The 15767-nt window shown below is 31.0% G+C and overlaps 2 protein-coding genes across 4 annotated transcripts in view; one reads left to right on the top strand and one right to left on the bottom strand.

The window, feature by feature from the left end:
* Positions 1–15767, bottom strand: part of LOC6506041 (mediator of RNA polymerase II transcription subunit 26) — a 164693-nt gene that overhangs the window by 19194 nt on the left and 129732 nt on the right. The gene's annotated exons all lie outside the window — the stretch shown is intronic.
* Positions 7392–9637, top strand: LOC123257706. The gene is made up of 2 exons (XM_044717603.1): positions 7392–7789; positions 7860–9637. Exons 1-2 carry the CDS (start codon positions 7405–7407, stop codon positions 9467–9469), a joined length of 1995 nt encoding a protein of 664 aa, XP_044573538.1. The 5' UTR covers positions 7392–7404; the 3' UTR covers positions 9470–9637.

Genomic DNA, 15767 nt, shown 5'->3' on the forward strand with positions numbered 1-15767 from the left:
AAGAAAACTTTACCACATCAGCAGAAAAAAAAGCATCTCGAGAAAAATTTGCAAGAACATCGTTTTATAGGGTTTTTGACATCACTCAACCCTTTATAACATATGAGCAAGAATGCTTAAACTTTTCGGGAATTGAGTTTCCAATTACCAAGAAGGGTATACAGCTGTTTGAAAAAAATAATACTCAATACAGCATAAATGTACACGAAATTATGAATAACAGAATCGTTGGTCCAACAATAAGAACCAAAGAGGTTAAACAGAAACACTTAGATATATTGGGAATAAATAACCCAAAAGAAAAATGTATGCACTATGCATACATTACAAGCATGAAAACATTATGCAAATCACAAATAAACTCTTCAAATTCGAAGAGATATTTTTGCAGAAATTGCCTACAATTTTATTGCACAACAAATAAGACACATAATATAAAGGAGTGTGGACAAGTGGCATCAATATATCCTGAGCCAAACACAAAATCGTCATTTAAGGCGTTCTCCAAAAAATTATCACCTCCAGTGGTGATTTATGCAGATATTGAGGCCGTTTTGGAAAACTATCAAACGGCATCAAATAATCCAGAGGCATCTTTTACATTGCCTAAACAAAAACATACTGCGTGCGCAGTATCATTTTATGTTGTTCATAAATACAACCCTGAGCTGAACAAATTATGGACTTATGATGGTAAATAAATTAAAATATAAAATTATAAGTTTCAATAAATAATATTAATTTTCCTATTTATAAATTACAGGAGCTGACTGCATGACGATGTTCGTGCAAACATTAAAAGATGAGACGATGGCCCTCTACCAAAAATATTGGAAAGACTGCAAGGAACCAATCCACGAGTTCGACATTGATGATGAGGACTACCAGGAGCATGGGAACTGTTATGCTTGCGAAGAACCCATCGAGATGGCCGATCGGGATAAATATTTTGACCAGTTTAGTGGTAAATACCAGGGTCCTATTCATAAAAAATGTAAAATTAGTTTTAAATTAAGTAGTGCCTTTTTTCCAGTAGTTTTTCATAATTTATCAAGATATGATATTCATTTATTTATAAATGAATTAGGTGGGGAACTCAAACCAATTCGCCCAACAAAAGAATTATACATTGCATTATCGCAAAAAATTTTTCAAAAAGGGATAGCAAATTATTCAATTAAATATATAGATTCAAATAGGTTTTTGAATTCTAGTCTAGAAAAATTAGCCTCAAATATGGAGGACAATGATTTTAATATATTAAAATCTAAATTTAGCGGGGAAAAATTCCAGCAAATGAGGAGAAAAGGAGTATTTCCTTATGATTATATAGATAGTTTTAGTAAATTTAATGAAACAGAGCTTCCTCCTAGGGATTATTTTTACAATATATTAACAGATGAAGAATGTAGTGTAAGCAACTACAATTTTGCCAAAGAAATTTGGGATTCTTTTCATTGTAGATCTTTAAGAGACTACATGAAATTATATTTAGAAAGCGATGTGCTGATTTTAGCAGATGTGTTTGAAAACTTCCGCAATATATGGGATGCAATGATGAAATACACAAAAGCAGAGTTAGAATTAATAAGCGATCCTAATATGTATAACTTTTTAAAAAGAGGGATACGCGGAGGTTTAACTCAATGCACTCAAAGAATTTCTCATGCAAATAATAAGTACATAAAAAATTATGACGAAGCTAAACCAAAAAATTATTTATCATATATTGATGCAAATAATTTATATGGTCGGGCGATGAGCCAAAAACTCCCATTTTCAAATTTTAAATTTTTAAGTGAGAGTGAAATAAATATGTTTGATATCATAAATATTGATTCATCAGGAGATACTGGATTTATTCTAGAAGTAGATCTAGAATATCCTGATAATATTCATGACAAACATAATAGTTTACCATTTTGTCCCGAAAATAAGGTGCCCCCAGGAGGAAAGATTCCAAAGTTATTAGCTGATTTGACAGATAAGGAAGTTTATATAATCCATTTAAAACAATTGCAATTATGCTTGCAACAAGGGCTTAAATTAAAGAAAGTACATCGAATTCTATCTTTCAGTCAATCGTACTGGTTAAAACCGTATATTGACTTAAATACTAAGCATCGCAAATTGGCTAAAAATGATTTTGAGAAAAATTTTTATAAGCTAATGAACAATGCAGTATATGGGAAAACGATGGAAAACGTAATACGCGAAATAAATCGACCCGATCCGACAATCCATTCAGAAGTTATTTGCAAAATTCGATTTTTTCTTCTTCTTCAAAATGAAGCCAGTTGTCGGTTTGTCGGTTTGTCTGTTTGCACTATTTTTTACTTAACAATCCTGAAAAAAATTGGAAAATGTTTGTTACTATCATATGAGCAACTATTGTTCTACAACTTTTTGAAATACCTTAAGCTTACGTCAAAAAATTAAAAAAACTTTGTTAATGAAAATATTCATAACTTTATAATTAAGAAAGATATTAAAAAGAGCTTTACACCATTGAAATGGTTTTTTAAATATCAATTTCACTTTCTTTGAGACCAAACGTCTATATAGTACAAAAAAAAAAAATACACTGAAAATAAACTTTTTTTTTAAGAAAAAAAATTATTTTGCAAAATTCGGTCGACTTATCCTTTTTATATTTCACGTGTAGATAGCTTTTGAGATGACGCAACTTTTGATATATCGCTAATATCTGGCAAAATCCCTTAACTCAAGATATAGTCCCCCAAGTGCAGCTACCCATTTTGTACAGCCTCCTGTGAAGCTTGCAGTTACTTATACATGTGTGTGTATTTGATTGGCAACTTTGCTTTTTGGAGTCTGCATATATTTGGTCTATACCCTAAAAAATATGGAGTATATCTTTTCAGATTTTAGTTTATTTATTTAAAAATAAAATCCAAATAAAAAAGGGCTTAAAAAAGTAAGACGTAAACATTGACTCAACTTGGACTCGAACCCAGGCACTCCGTGTTAGGAACCACGACGCTCTCCATTCGGCTAACCTCGAACTTTGTTGCTTGATTGCAACTTTTGATGTAATTCTGCTTTGTGTTTCAGTCTCTCATGTCTTAATGAGAAGAATGAAAACGTTTATGAGTAGAAAGCTTTATATGCATATGCCCCCACAGAGCATATAATGCATATAAATAAAACTCTTCTTTACTTAAATTACACCGTTTTGGGCCAAATCATGGATTAAAACCTAAAAAAAAAAGCAGGCAAACCAACTCCGCCAATACTTTTCTAATATTTATTATTTTATATCGCACACCCAAAATAAATTGTTACATTCAACAATTGGTTTAACTAGAAAAACTGGAAAAACGAAATTTCCAGTTTTTTTTATTTTTTATCTTTGCGCATTTATTTTAGATATAATACATGTTTATTATATGATTGATCGGATATGCCATAACTTTGTTTTTTTTTATAAGTTAGAAGGATGGGACTTAGTACAGATTGCATTTTGGGAAATCTTATCCGATTTGCAAAATTTTATTAGGATAATTGGCTTAACTTTGTTGTTTTTGAAGCTAGAATGATGGGACTGTCTACGGTTTCCGTTTTGGGAAATCTAATCCTATGTTCATAAGAATCGGCCAACTATATCCTATACCTGCCATATAACTGAACGATCGGAAATGGCACAACCTTTCTATTTTTAAAGATGCCATGGGGAACAGATGGGCTGTTTCCAATATTTTTATTAGAAATTTTGTTGATGGTGAAATTCTCATAAGGATCGGACAACTATATAGGATCCGATATATATAATAAAATATAAGCTTCTGCTTAACTGCAAGGGTATATCAACTTCGGCTCCGCTTGAAGTTAGCTTTCCTTTCTTGTTTTTTTTTAATAATTTATTATGTAGTGGAACTCTCATAAGGATAGGCCTCTCATCTGTTAATTTGTTAAAATAATTTGGTTTCCCACAACTACGAAACAATTTTGGATTTTAAATACAAATTTAAAATATCTGATATCAATTTTAGTGTCGAAAATATGCTATATAGGTGTACAAAATTTTTTTTTTTTTTTTAATTAAACTTTGCTTTTATTTATTGGATCTTCTCTTAATTTTGAGACTAACAATAAGTTTTCAAATCTTAACATTAACATTTAACTAACAGTAGACTAAGACTGCATTCTGGTTGCGCGTTCCTCAAGACGGTCGCTGGGTGGGTAGGTCATTGCGACGAAGTCGTGATTGGTTGCTCAACCTTGTTAGACCTCTCGCCAGGTGGTTAGGGTGCGACAATAGCTTGCTAAAGTACTTTTCCTTCTGTTCTGCGATCACATCTTTGACTGGAAGAATGTTTAAGTCGCGATGTATGTTTTCGTTGCGAACGTACCACGGTGCCCCGGTGATTGTTCTCAAGATCTTCGACTGAGCTCGCTGGACTATGTCAATATTGCTATTGCTGGCATTCCCCCATAACTGGGAGCCGTACATCCATATAGGTTTAAGTACCGAGTTATACAGCAGGACTTTATATTCAAGGCAAAGGGGAGACCGAGCGTTGATAAGCCAATGAAGGCTGCTGGCTTTTAGCTTTAGGTGGGTTCTTTTAGCTTCTATGTGCCGACGCCATGTGAGTCTTCTATCGAGGTGTACTCCTAGATATGTTACCTCGTTTGCTTGCGGGAGTAGGGTGTTGTTTAGCGTAAGGGGCGGGCAGTTTTGCCTATTCAAGGTGAACGTAAAGTGCTTGCATTTTTGTTGCATATAAATTGTTGCATTTTATTGCATATAAAAAATATTCTTGTTCGGCACGTGCAAGAAAAACAAAAAAAAAATCATTCACGTGCCGAACTAGAATATTTTTTATATGCAATTTTGTACACCTATATAGCATATTTTCGTCACTAAAATTGATATCAGATATTTTGGGTTTCGCATGCAGGTTCGTCACCGGTACTTTACCTCGTCAAGAGGTTTTTTTATATGATATCAGTTATGCCAACTTCCCATTCATCAGACATTGTTTCTGGAATGTTAACAATATTGGTAAAAGCACACTTTACATTATCAGGAAACACATTTAAAGAGTCATTGCTGAGCACAGTAACGAAAAACTCGTTTTGAAAAAACATTTTAGAATCTTGACTTAGGAATATGAAATCCAATTCAATTTATTTTTTCCAATTTGAATATTTTTTTCTTTGCGGTTTGCTCTATGCAATTTTTCTAAATCATTTATATACTTGAGATTTCGAAGCGGGTAGGGTGAATCTCAATTCTTTTTAACCCTATTTCTCAGTATCAGTTTCTTTTCAGTAGCAGGTCCTTTAATTTTTTTTTATCATCAACTAATGATTTTTTTACTACCTTATCATTCATGAAAGAAGTATCTGTAACGGTTCGTTTATTATCAATTGAAAACGTGGGCGATTTTTCAGTTAAATGTTCTTCATCATCACTGGGTAAATCGGGTAAACCACCTCTTTTTAATGATGACTCGTTCTTGTTTCCTTTCGAAGTACTGGCGGCGGAATCTTTCCAATCATCCGTAATATACGTTTGAGTTTCTACACTTTGATTTAATGAAACCGGTGACTTAGATACCGATTGATGTGAAAAAGCTTTGTTTCTCTTTTTATTTTGGTATGCACATAACTCTTGTTAAATTTTAATCCAATTATCAAAATCACTTATTTTTTTATTATTTAAAATTGGTAAAAATTTTATATTTATAAGATCATTACCTCGATCATTCATTAAAAGTTTATGGTATGCATTTGGATGCATTAAAATTACTTTGTTTAGCTGATGCTTGCTTTTAATCATGATTCAATATTTTACCAAAAATTCCAGAAAGCAATGAGCTTATTAAAAAAGGTAAAAATCCTCCCTTTTGAATTAAAACTTTTCTCTTAGAATTTAAAGATTGTTTTGGACTGGAAATATGTCGTAATACAGTTTTATACTTTTTTAATGAGTTCAGGATATTTTTTGAAATTTTATGGTTTCCTTTTAAAGTATTTAACACAATCTCAGACAATACTTTTACAAGCTCGGTATCACTATTACAAATAATTGCTTTTCGAAGTTTATTATTTGCTTTTTTGAGCACATACAATAAATGTTTGTTCGCTTTCAATCGCCTTATGCTCCTTTTGCAAACCATTTTCATCAGAATAACAAACTGAATATAATGGATTAAAAATCTCAGTTCGAAATCTTAGCAGGTCATTTATTCCTTGAGTAAGATCAATAAGTAAATAACCATGAGGTTCATTTGTTACTTCCTTATATATTCTAAAAAGTTCTTGAGGGTTTTCAGGATATATCTGTCTAACTAAACATTGAAATTGTAATTTATCCCTAGGATTTTTAAACACCACAATGTATTTTGTATTTAGTGATATATCTCTTGTATGGGAAGATTTATGAAATATATTTTGAGTTTTGACTATTACAGATAAATTTCGATGATGAGATCCTTTCATAAAAAGTTCACATACATTTTTATTGAATGCACCCATCATCAAATCATCTAATACCAAAAGTATCGGTTCATTATTTTCATTTTCAATAGATTCAGGAACTCCATGGAAATATTCTATGTTACTAAAATTCGGCTTCGCTTGTTCTTCACCATAACACCATACTATTCGAGTTATTGGATCGCTTATCAGATCATTTCTATCATTTATTAAGTTTTTTCAAAATGTTGTTTTACCCGACCCCGAGGGCCCACAAATAAGCATCGTAAAAGGATGAATAAATTGCGTAAACATATTGATAAAAGTTTGTTAATTTTTCAATGTTTATTAGCTACAGTTAATGATTCTATTGTTTTTTTTCCTGATCGCGTTTTTTAGCAGTCCTTTTCAAAATGAGTATCAGATCCGCAATAGTTGCAGTATATAAGTTGACTGTATCCTTTTTTACTAGGATCATTCCCAAAGAGCCCATCCATTTTTCCAAATCAACTTCTCAATTAAAGATCCAAAATCATACTGATTGTTTATTTAAGTAATTTATACATATGATTCTCCATTAAAATATATATCATAATTGCAGTTTTCTAAAATTATAAACAGTCTAAATAAATTATTTAGAGCACATCTTAGCTTCACTTTTTTTTGAATTTTACAGTTGGTAAAAAAATTTGGATAGCATGTAAGACTCTTTCCAATATATATATCGATAATATTATTCGATAAAAACTTGGATAAAAATTCCTTTTTTACTTCACCGCGTACAATTACATTGGCGAACTTGTTAAGTGGTGAAAGTATATCACCTAAGCAGTTATAGGGTATTTCCCCATCCATCCAGTCCAATCCATGAATGTTTTTTCGATGTATATTGTGTTGCTGCAAAGTTTCACTATCCAATTCCTTTAAGTTGTATGGGGGTTTGAAAAAGAAAAGAAAATGGATGCACTATGCATTACAAGCATGAAAACATTATGCAAATCACAAATAAACTCTTCAAATTCGAAGAGATATTTTTGCAGAAATTGCCTACAATTTTATTGCACAACAAATAAGACACATAATATAAAGGAGTGTGGACAAGTGGCATCAATATATCCTGAGCCAAACACAAAATCGTCATTTAAGGCGTTCTCCAAAAAATTATCACCTCCAGTGGTGATTTATGCAGATATTGAGGCCGTTTTGGAAAACTATCAAACGGCATCAAATAATCCAGAGGCATCTTTTACATTGCCTAAACAAAAACATACTGCGTGCGCAGTATCATTTTATGTTGTTCATAAATACAACCCTGAGCTGAACAAATTATGGACTTATGATGGTAAATAAATTAAAATATAAAATTATAAGTTTAAATAAATAATATTAATTTTCCTATTTATAAATTACAGGAGCTGACTGCATGACGATGTTCGTGCAAACATTAAAAGATGAGACGATGGCCCTCTACCAAAAATATTGGAAAGACTGCAAGGAACCAATCCACGAGTTCGACATTGATGATGAGGACTACCAGGAGCATGGGAACTGTTATGCTTGCGAAGAACCCATCGAGATGGCCGATCGGGATAAATATTTTGACCAGTTTAGTGTTAAATACCAGGGTCCTATTCATAAAAAATGTAAAATTAGTTTTAAATTAAGTAGTGCCTTTTTTCCAGTAGTTTTTCATAATTTATCAAGATATGATATTCATTTATTTATAAATGAATTAGGTGGGGAACTCAAACCAATTCGCCCAACAAAAGAATTATACATTGCATTATCGCAAAAAATTTTTCAAAAAGGGATAGCAAATTATTCAATTAAATATATAGATTCAAATAGGTTTTTGAATTCTAGTCTAGAAAAATTAGCCTCAAATATGGAGGACAATGATTTTAATATATTAAAATCTAAATTTAGCGGGGAAAAATTCCAGCAAATGAGGAGAAAAGGAGTATTTCCTTATGATTATATAGATAGTTTTAGTAAATTTAATGAAACAGAGCTTCCTCCTAGGGATTATTTTTACAATACATTAACAGATGAAGAATGTAGTGTAAGCAACTACAATTTTGCCAAAGAAATTTGGGATTCTTTTCATTGTAGATCTTTAAGAGACTACATGAAATTATATTTAGAAAGCGATGTGCTGATTTTAGCAGATGTGTTTGAAAACTTCCGCAATATATGGGATGCAATGATGAAATACACAAAAGCAGAGTTAGAATTAATAAGCGATCCTAATATGTATAACTTTTTAAAAAGAGGGATACGCGGAGGTTTAACTCAATGCACTCAAAGAATTTCTCATGCAAATAATAAGTACATAAAAAATTATGACGAAGCTAAACCAAAAAATTATTTATCATATATTGATGCAAATAATTTATATGGTCGGGCGATGAGCCAAAAACTCCCATTTTCAAATTTTAAATTTTTAAGTGAGAGTGAAATAAATATGTTTGATATCATAAATATTGATTCATCAGGAGATACTGGATTTATTCTAGAAGTAGATCTAGAATATCCTGATAATATTCATGACAAACATAATAGTTTACCATTTTGTCCCGAAAATATGGTGCCCCCAGGAGGAAAGATTCCAAAGTTATTAGCTGATTTGACAGATAAGGAAGTTTATATAATCCATTTAAAACAATTGCAATTATGCTTGCAACAAGGGCTTAAATTAAAGAAAGTACATCGAATTCTATCTTTCAGTCAATCGTACTGGTTAAAACCGTATATTGACTTAAATACTAAACATCGCAAATTGGCTAAAAATGATTTTGAGAAAAATTTTTATAAGCTAATGAACCATGCAGTATATGGGAAAACGATGGAAAACGTTGAAAAGCTTAGGAACATCGCACTAGTAACTCATTATGAGTCTAGGCGAAATTCACCGGGATTTAGGCAACGAGTTGCAATGCATAATTTCCATAGTTTAGAAATATTTGGAGAGAATTTAGCAGCTATCGAATCTACGAAGACATCAATTCAAATCCAAAAATAAGTCTTTATTATAAGGATGATAAAAGATATGTATTAATTGTTAATATTAATACTTTAGCATACGGGCATTATTTATTAAGAGAAATACTAAATTCATTAAATTAAGTTGTAAAATGTAACTTGTAAATAATAAAAACATGTTGTAAATAAAAAAATTAAGTTTAATAAATAAAATAAATTTTGTATATGTTCACTTTAATAGATCTGTTTTATTTATCCATGAATTATGTGAGTTATCAAAGCCTAACCATTTTACAAAAATCTGTTTTTTTTTCCTTTTTATTATCTTTTCTACTAGGAATGCATTTTTGTCTTTAACTTTTTGTATTTCAGCCTCATAAAATGTTCCTTTTATAGGTTCACCTTTATAGTCAACGAGCTCATAAGTAGCTGGGAAAGTTGCTATTATTTTAGAAATTTTAAATATTTCTGTTGTCCAGTTAGGCTCATATCCCTTAAGAAATACACCTTTGTATTTGCTTATTCTTACATGGTCTCCAACTAAATATTTATGTTTTGGAAATACCTTAACAATGTTATAACAGGTTTTCAAAATAAAATCCTCATTCTGTTTGCAAACATCAACTGGTCTCATTTTTATAGTTCTGTGATAAGAATTGTTATAGTCTTCCACAAGTGTATCTATATGGGTAATCCATCGATAATTTCCATTAAAGCTAAACATTTTCCACATCTTATTTTTTAAAGTTCTGTTGAATCGTTCACAAATAGATGCTTTAAGGTGTGTAAATGTGTGATAATGATTTATGTTATTTTTCTTCATTAACTCTTTAAAGAGATGATTAAAAAATTCTTTTCCTTGATCGGATTGTATATTTTTTGGTTTTTATTTAAAATTTTTTAATATAGATTTCATAACTGTTGCAACATCTATTGCTGATTTAGATTTTAGAGGTTTACCAAAAGCGTATTTTGAAAAAGTATCAATAGCAGTCAGTAAATATTTATAACCACCATTCTGATTGGAATATGGAATCATTTCAACCAAATCAATTTGCCAAGTATCATGAATCCCTTTTTGGACAAATCTTCGACGTAAGAAATTTTTTCTACAAGGTTTTTGTATTTCATCAACAACTTGAAGTTTACTCATGTTTTTATTTTTATGAATCTTATTTTTTATTATTAACGTTTGAGTTCTTAGAGATTAATGATTTCTTATAATGTAGTACATCTTCTTTTATTTCTTTAGCCATTTTTTTAGAAATTTCGAAGCATAAACGAGTTAAATCAATTTGAACATTTTTATCATAATTACCTTCTAAATCGGATAATTGAATATCAAATTTTTGTAAAGAGACACACTTAGGAATAATATGATTATAGTACAGATAGGTTATTTGTTGTTTTAAAACAGTATTCCAACATAAAAATGTTGTAAAAAATATTGCTAGACGTATTAATGATCGCCAAGACTCACTATCAATCTCAATTTTATTACCGAATTGATTTAGTACCAGCACATATTGTTTATCTGACTTTCTAAATCTAAAACTACATTTAATAGAAGATAAAGTGGGATGATCCAAAATTGTATCAGACATAAGAAAATCATACTGGTCAAGCTTTAGTTGTATAAATTCCTTGTATGTGAGCAACTGCATCCATTCTTCTTTACCAATGCCAATATAGTTGTTTTTGTGTTGCTGCATCCAGATCATTGGAGTAAATTTTCTCGATGTGGAAAATCCGCATTTTAACTTTAAATTTTGAGCCACAAAATATTCAAAACCAAATATAACTTCATGGTCCTGCTTTTTTCTTGTTGCCTTATCTCTTTTAGCTTGGAGCGTATCCATTGAAACTGAATGATATTAACAAACTAAAATGAAAAACTGAAATGGTCTCCTTATAAAGCATTGGGGATATGCATACCGGTTTCAGTTTATATATATATATATATATATATTATACATAATGTATTATATACTAAAATATATATATATATATAAATATTGGTATGAATGCTAGTAAATAATGTAATACCTACATACAGTATATATGTAAGTGGTATATAAAGAGCTAATATGAGCTCTCAAAAAGACAGTTTACGTTCAAAACTCGGTCTAAAATGAACAAATTTGAGAGGAGCAATTCTGTAATAGTAGATTTTCAATATGTTGTTGGAAATAACAAACAAATATTTGTTAAAGAATTGGCTTTCATGCCAGGAGGAACTGTAATACCGAACTTTTTTCACTTCAAACCCCCATACAACTTAAAGGAATTGGATAGTGAAACTTTGCAGCAACACAATATACATCGAAAAAACATTCATGGATTGGACTGGATGGATGGGGAAATACCCTATAACTGCTTAGGTGATATACTTTCACCACTTAACAAGTTCGCCAATGTAATTGTACGCGGTGAAGTAAAAAAGGAATTTTTATCCAAGTTTTTATCGAATAATATTATCGATATATATATTGGAAAGAGTCTTACATGCTATCCAAATTTTTTTACCAACTGTAAAATTCAAAAAAAAGTGAAGCTAAGATGTGCTCTAAATAATTTATTTAGACTGTTTATAATTTTAGAAAACTGCAATTATGATATATATTTTAATGGAGAATCATATGTATAAATTACTTAAATAAACAATCAGTATGATTTTGGATCTTTAATTGAGAAGTTGATTTGGAAAAATGGATGGGCTCTTTGGGAATGATCCTAGTAAAAAAGGATACAGTCAACTTATATACTGCAACTATTGCGGATCTGATACTCATTTTGAAAAGGACTGCTAAAAAACGCGATCAGGAAAAAAAACAATAGAATCATTAACTGTAGCTAATAAACATTGAAAAATTAACAAACTTTTATCAATATGTTTACGCAATTTATTCATCCTTTTACGATGCTTATTTGTGGGCCCTCGGGGTCGGGTAAAACAACATTTTGAAAAAACTTAATAAATGATAGAAATGATCTGATAAGCGATCCAATAACTCGAATAGTATGGTGTTATGGTGAAGAACAAGCGAAGCCGAATTTTAGTAACATAGAATATTTCCATGGAGTTCCTGAATCTATTGAAAATGAAAATAATGAACCGATACTTTTGGTATTAGATGATTTGATGATGGGTGCATTCAATAAAAATGTATGTGAACTTTTTATGAAAGGATCTCATCATCGAAATTTATCTGTAATAGTCAAAACTCAAAATATATTTCATAAATCTTCCCATACAAGAGATATATCACTAAATACAAAATACATTGTGGTGTTTAAAAATCCTAGGGATAAATTACAATTTCAATGTTTAGTTAGACAGATATATCCTGAAAACCCTCAAGAACTTTTTAGAATATATAAGGAAGTAACAAATGAACCTCATGGTTATTTACTTATTGATCTTACTCAAGGAATAAATGACCTGCTAAGATTTCGAACTGAGATTTTTAATCCATTATATTCAGTTTGTTATTCTGATGAAAATGGTTTGCAAAAGGAGCATAAGGCGATTGAAAGCGAACAAACATTTATTGTATGTGCTCAAAAAAGCAAATAATAAACTTCGAAAAGCAATTATTTGTAATAGTGATACCGAGCTTGTAAAAGTATTGTCTGAGATTGTGTTAAATACTTTAAAAGGAAACCATAAAATTTCAAAAAATATCCTGAACTCATTAAAAAAGTATAAAACTGTATTACGACATATTTCCAGTCCAAAACAATCTTTAAATTCTAAGAGAAAAGTTTTAATTCAAAAGGGAGGATTTTTACCTTTTTTAATAAGCTCATTGCTTTCTGGAATTTTTGGTAAAATATTGAATCATGATTAAAAGCAAGCATCAGCTAAACAAAGTAATTTTAAAGCATCCAAATGCATACCATAAACTTTTAATGAATGATCGAGGTAATGATCTTATAAATATAAAATTTTTACCAATTTTAAATAATAAAAAATAAGTGATTTTGATAATTGGATTAAAATTTAACAAGAGTTATGTGCATACCAAAATAAAAAGAGAAACAAAGCTTTTTCACATCAATCGGTATCTAAGTCACCGGTTTCATTAAATCAAAGTGTAGAAACTCAAACGTATATTACGGATGATTGGAAAGATTCCGCCGCCAGTACTTCGAAAGGAAACAAGAACGAGTCATCATTAAAAAGAGGTGGTTTACCCGATTTACCCAGTGATGATGAAGAACATTTAACAGAAAAATCGCCCACGTTTTCAATTGATAATAAACGAACCGTTACAGATACTTCTTTCATGGATGATAAGGTAGTAAAAAAATCATTAGTTGATGATAAAAAAAAATTAAAGGACCTGCTACTGAAAAGAAACTGAAACTGAGAAATAGGGTTAAAAAGAATAGAGATTCACCCTACCCGCTTCGAAATCTCAAGTATATAAATGATTTAGAAAAATTGCATAGAGCAAACCGCAAAGAAAAAAATATTCAAATTGGAAAAAATAAATTGAATTGGATTTCATATTCCTAAGTCAAGATTCTAAAATGTTTTTTCAAAACGAGTTTTTCGTTACTGTGCTCAGCAATGACTCTTTAAATGTGTTTCCTGATAATGTAAAGTGTGCTTTTACCAATATTGTTAACATTCCAGAAACAATGTCTGATGAATGGGAAGTTGGCATAACTGATATCATATAAAAAAACCTCTTGACGAGGTAAAGTACCGGTGACGAACCTGCATGCGAAACCCAAAATATCTGATATCAATTTTAGTGACGAAAATATGCTATATAGGTGTACAAAATTGCATATAAAAAATATTCTAGTTCGGCACGTGAATGATTTTTTTTTTGTTTTTCTTGCACGTGCCGAACAAGAATATTTTTTATATGCAATAAAATGCAACAATTTATATGCAACAAAAATGCAAGCACGTTACGTTCACCTTGAATAGGCAAAACTGCCCGCCCCTTACGCTAAACAACACCCTACTCCCCCAAGCAAACGAGGTAACATATCTAGGAGTACACCTCGATAGAAGACTCACATGGCGTCGGCACATAGAAGCTAAAAGAACCCACCTAAAGCTAAAAGCCAGCAGCCTTCATTGGCTTATCAACGCTCGGTCTCCCCTTTGCCTTGAATATAAAGTCCTGCTGTATAACTCGGTACTTAAACCTATATGGATGTATGGCTCCCAGTTATGGGGGAATGCCAGCAATAGCAATATTGACATAGTCCAGCGAGCTCAGTCGAAGATCTTGAGAACAATCACCGGGGCACCGTGGTACGTTCGCAACGAAAACATACATCGCGACTTAAACATTCTTCCAGTCAAAGATGTGATCGCAGAACAGAAGGAAAAGTACTTTAGCAAGCTATTGTCGCACCCTAACCACCTGGCGAGAGGTCTAACAAGGTTGAGCAACCAATCACGACTTCGTCGCAATGACCTACCCACCCAGCGACCGTCTTGAGGAACGCGCAACCAGAATGCAGTCTTAGTCTACTGTTAGTTAAATGTTAATGTTAAGATTTGAAAACTTATTGTTAGTCTCAAAATTAAGAGAAGATCCAATAAATAAAAGCAAAGTTTAATTAAAAAAAAAAAAAAAATTTTGTACACCTATATAGCATATTTTCGTCACTAAAATTGATATCAGATATTTTAAATTTGTATTTAAAATCCAAAATTGTTTCGTAGTTGTGGGAAACCAAATTATTTTAACAAATTAACAGATGAGAGGCCTATCCTTATGAGAGTTCCACTACATAATAAATTATTAAAAAAAAAACAAGAAAGGAATGCTAACTTCAAGCGGAGCCGAAGTTGATATACCCTTGTAGTTAAGCAGAAGCTTATATTTTATTATATATATCGGATCCTATATAGTTGTCCGATCCTTATGAGAATTTCACCATCAACAAAATTTCTAATAAAAATATTGGAAACAGCCCATCTGTTCCCCATGGCATCTTTAAAAATAGAAAGGTTGTGCCATTTCCGATCGTTCAGTTATATGGCAGGTATAGGATATAGTTGGCCGATTCTTATGAACATAGGATTAGATTTCCCAAAACGGAAACCGTAGACAGTCCCATCATTCTAGCTTCAAAAACAACAAAGTTAAGCCAATTATCCTAATAAAATTTTGCAAATCGGATAAGATTTCCCAAAATGCAATCTGTACTAAGTCCCATCCTTCTAACTTATAAAAAAAACAAAGTTATGGCATATCCGATCAATCATATAATAAACATGTATTATATCTAAAATAAATGCGCAAAGATAAAAAATAAAAAAAACTGGAAATTTCGTTTTTCCAGTTTTTCTAGTTAAACCAATT

This window comes from Drosophila ananassae (genome assembly GCF_017639315.1).
Source record: "Drosophila ananassae strain 14024-0371.13 chromosome 4 unlocalized genomic scaffold, ASM1763931v2 tig00000054, whole genome shotgun sequence".
Taxonomy (NCBI): Eukaryota; Metazoa; Arthropoda; class Insecta; order Diptera; family Drosophilidae; genus Drosophila; species Drosophila ananassae.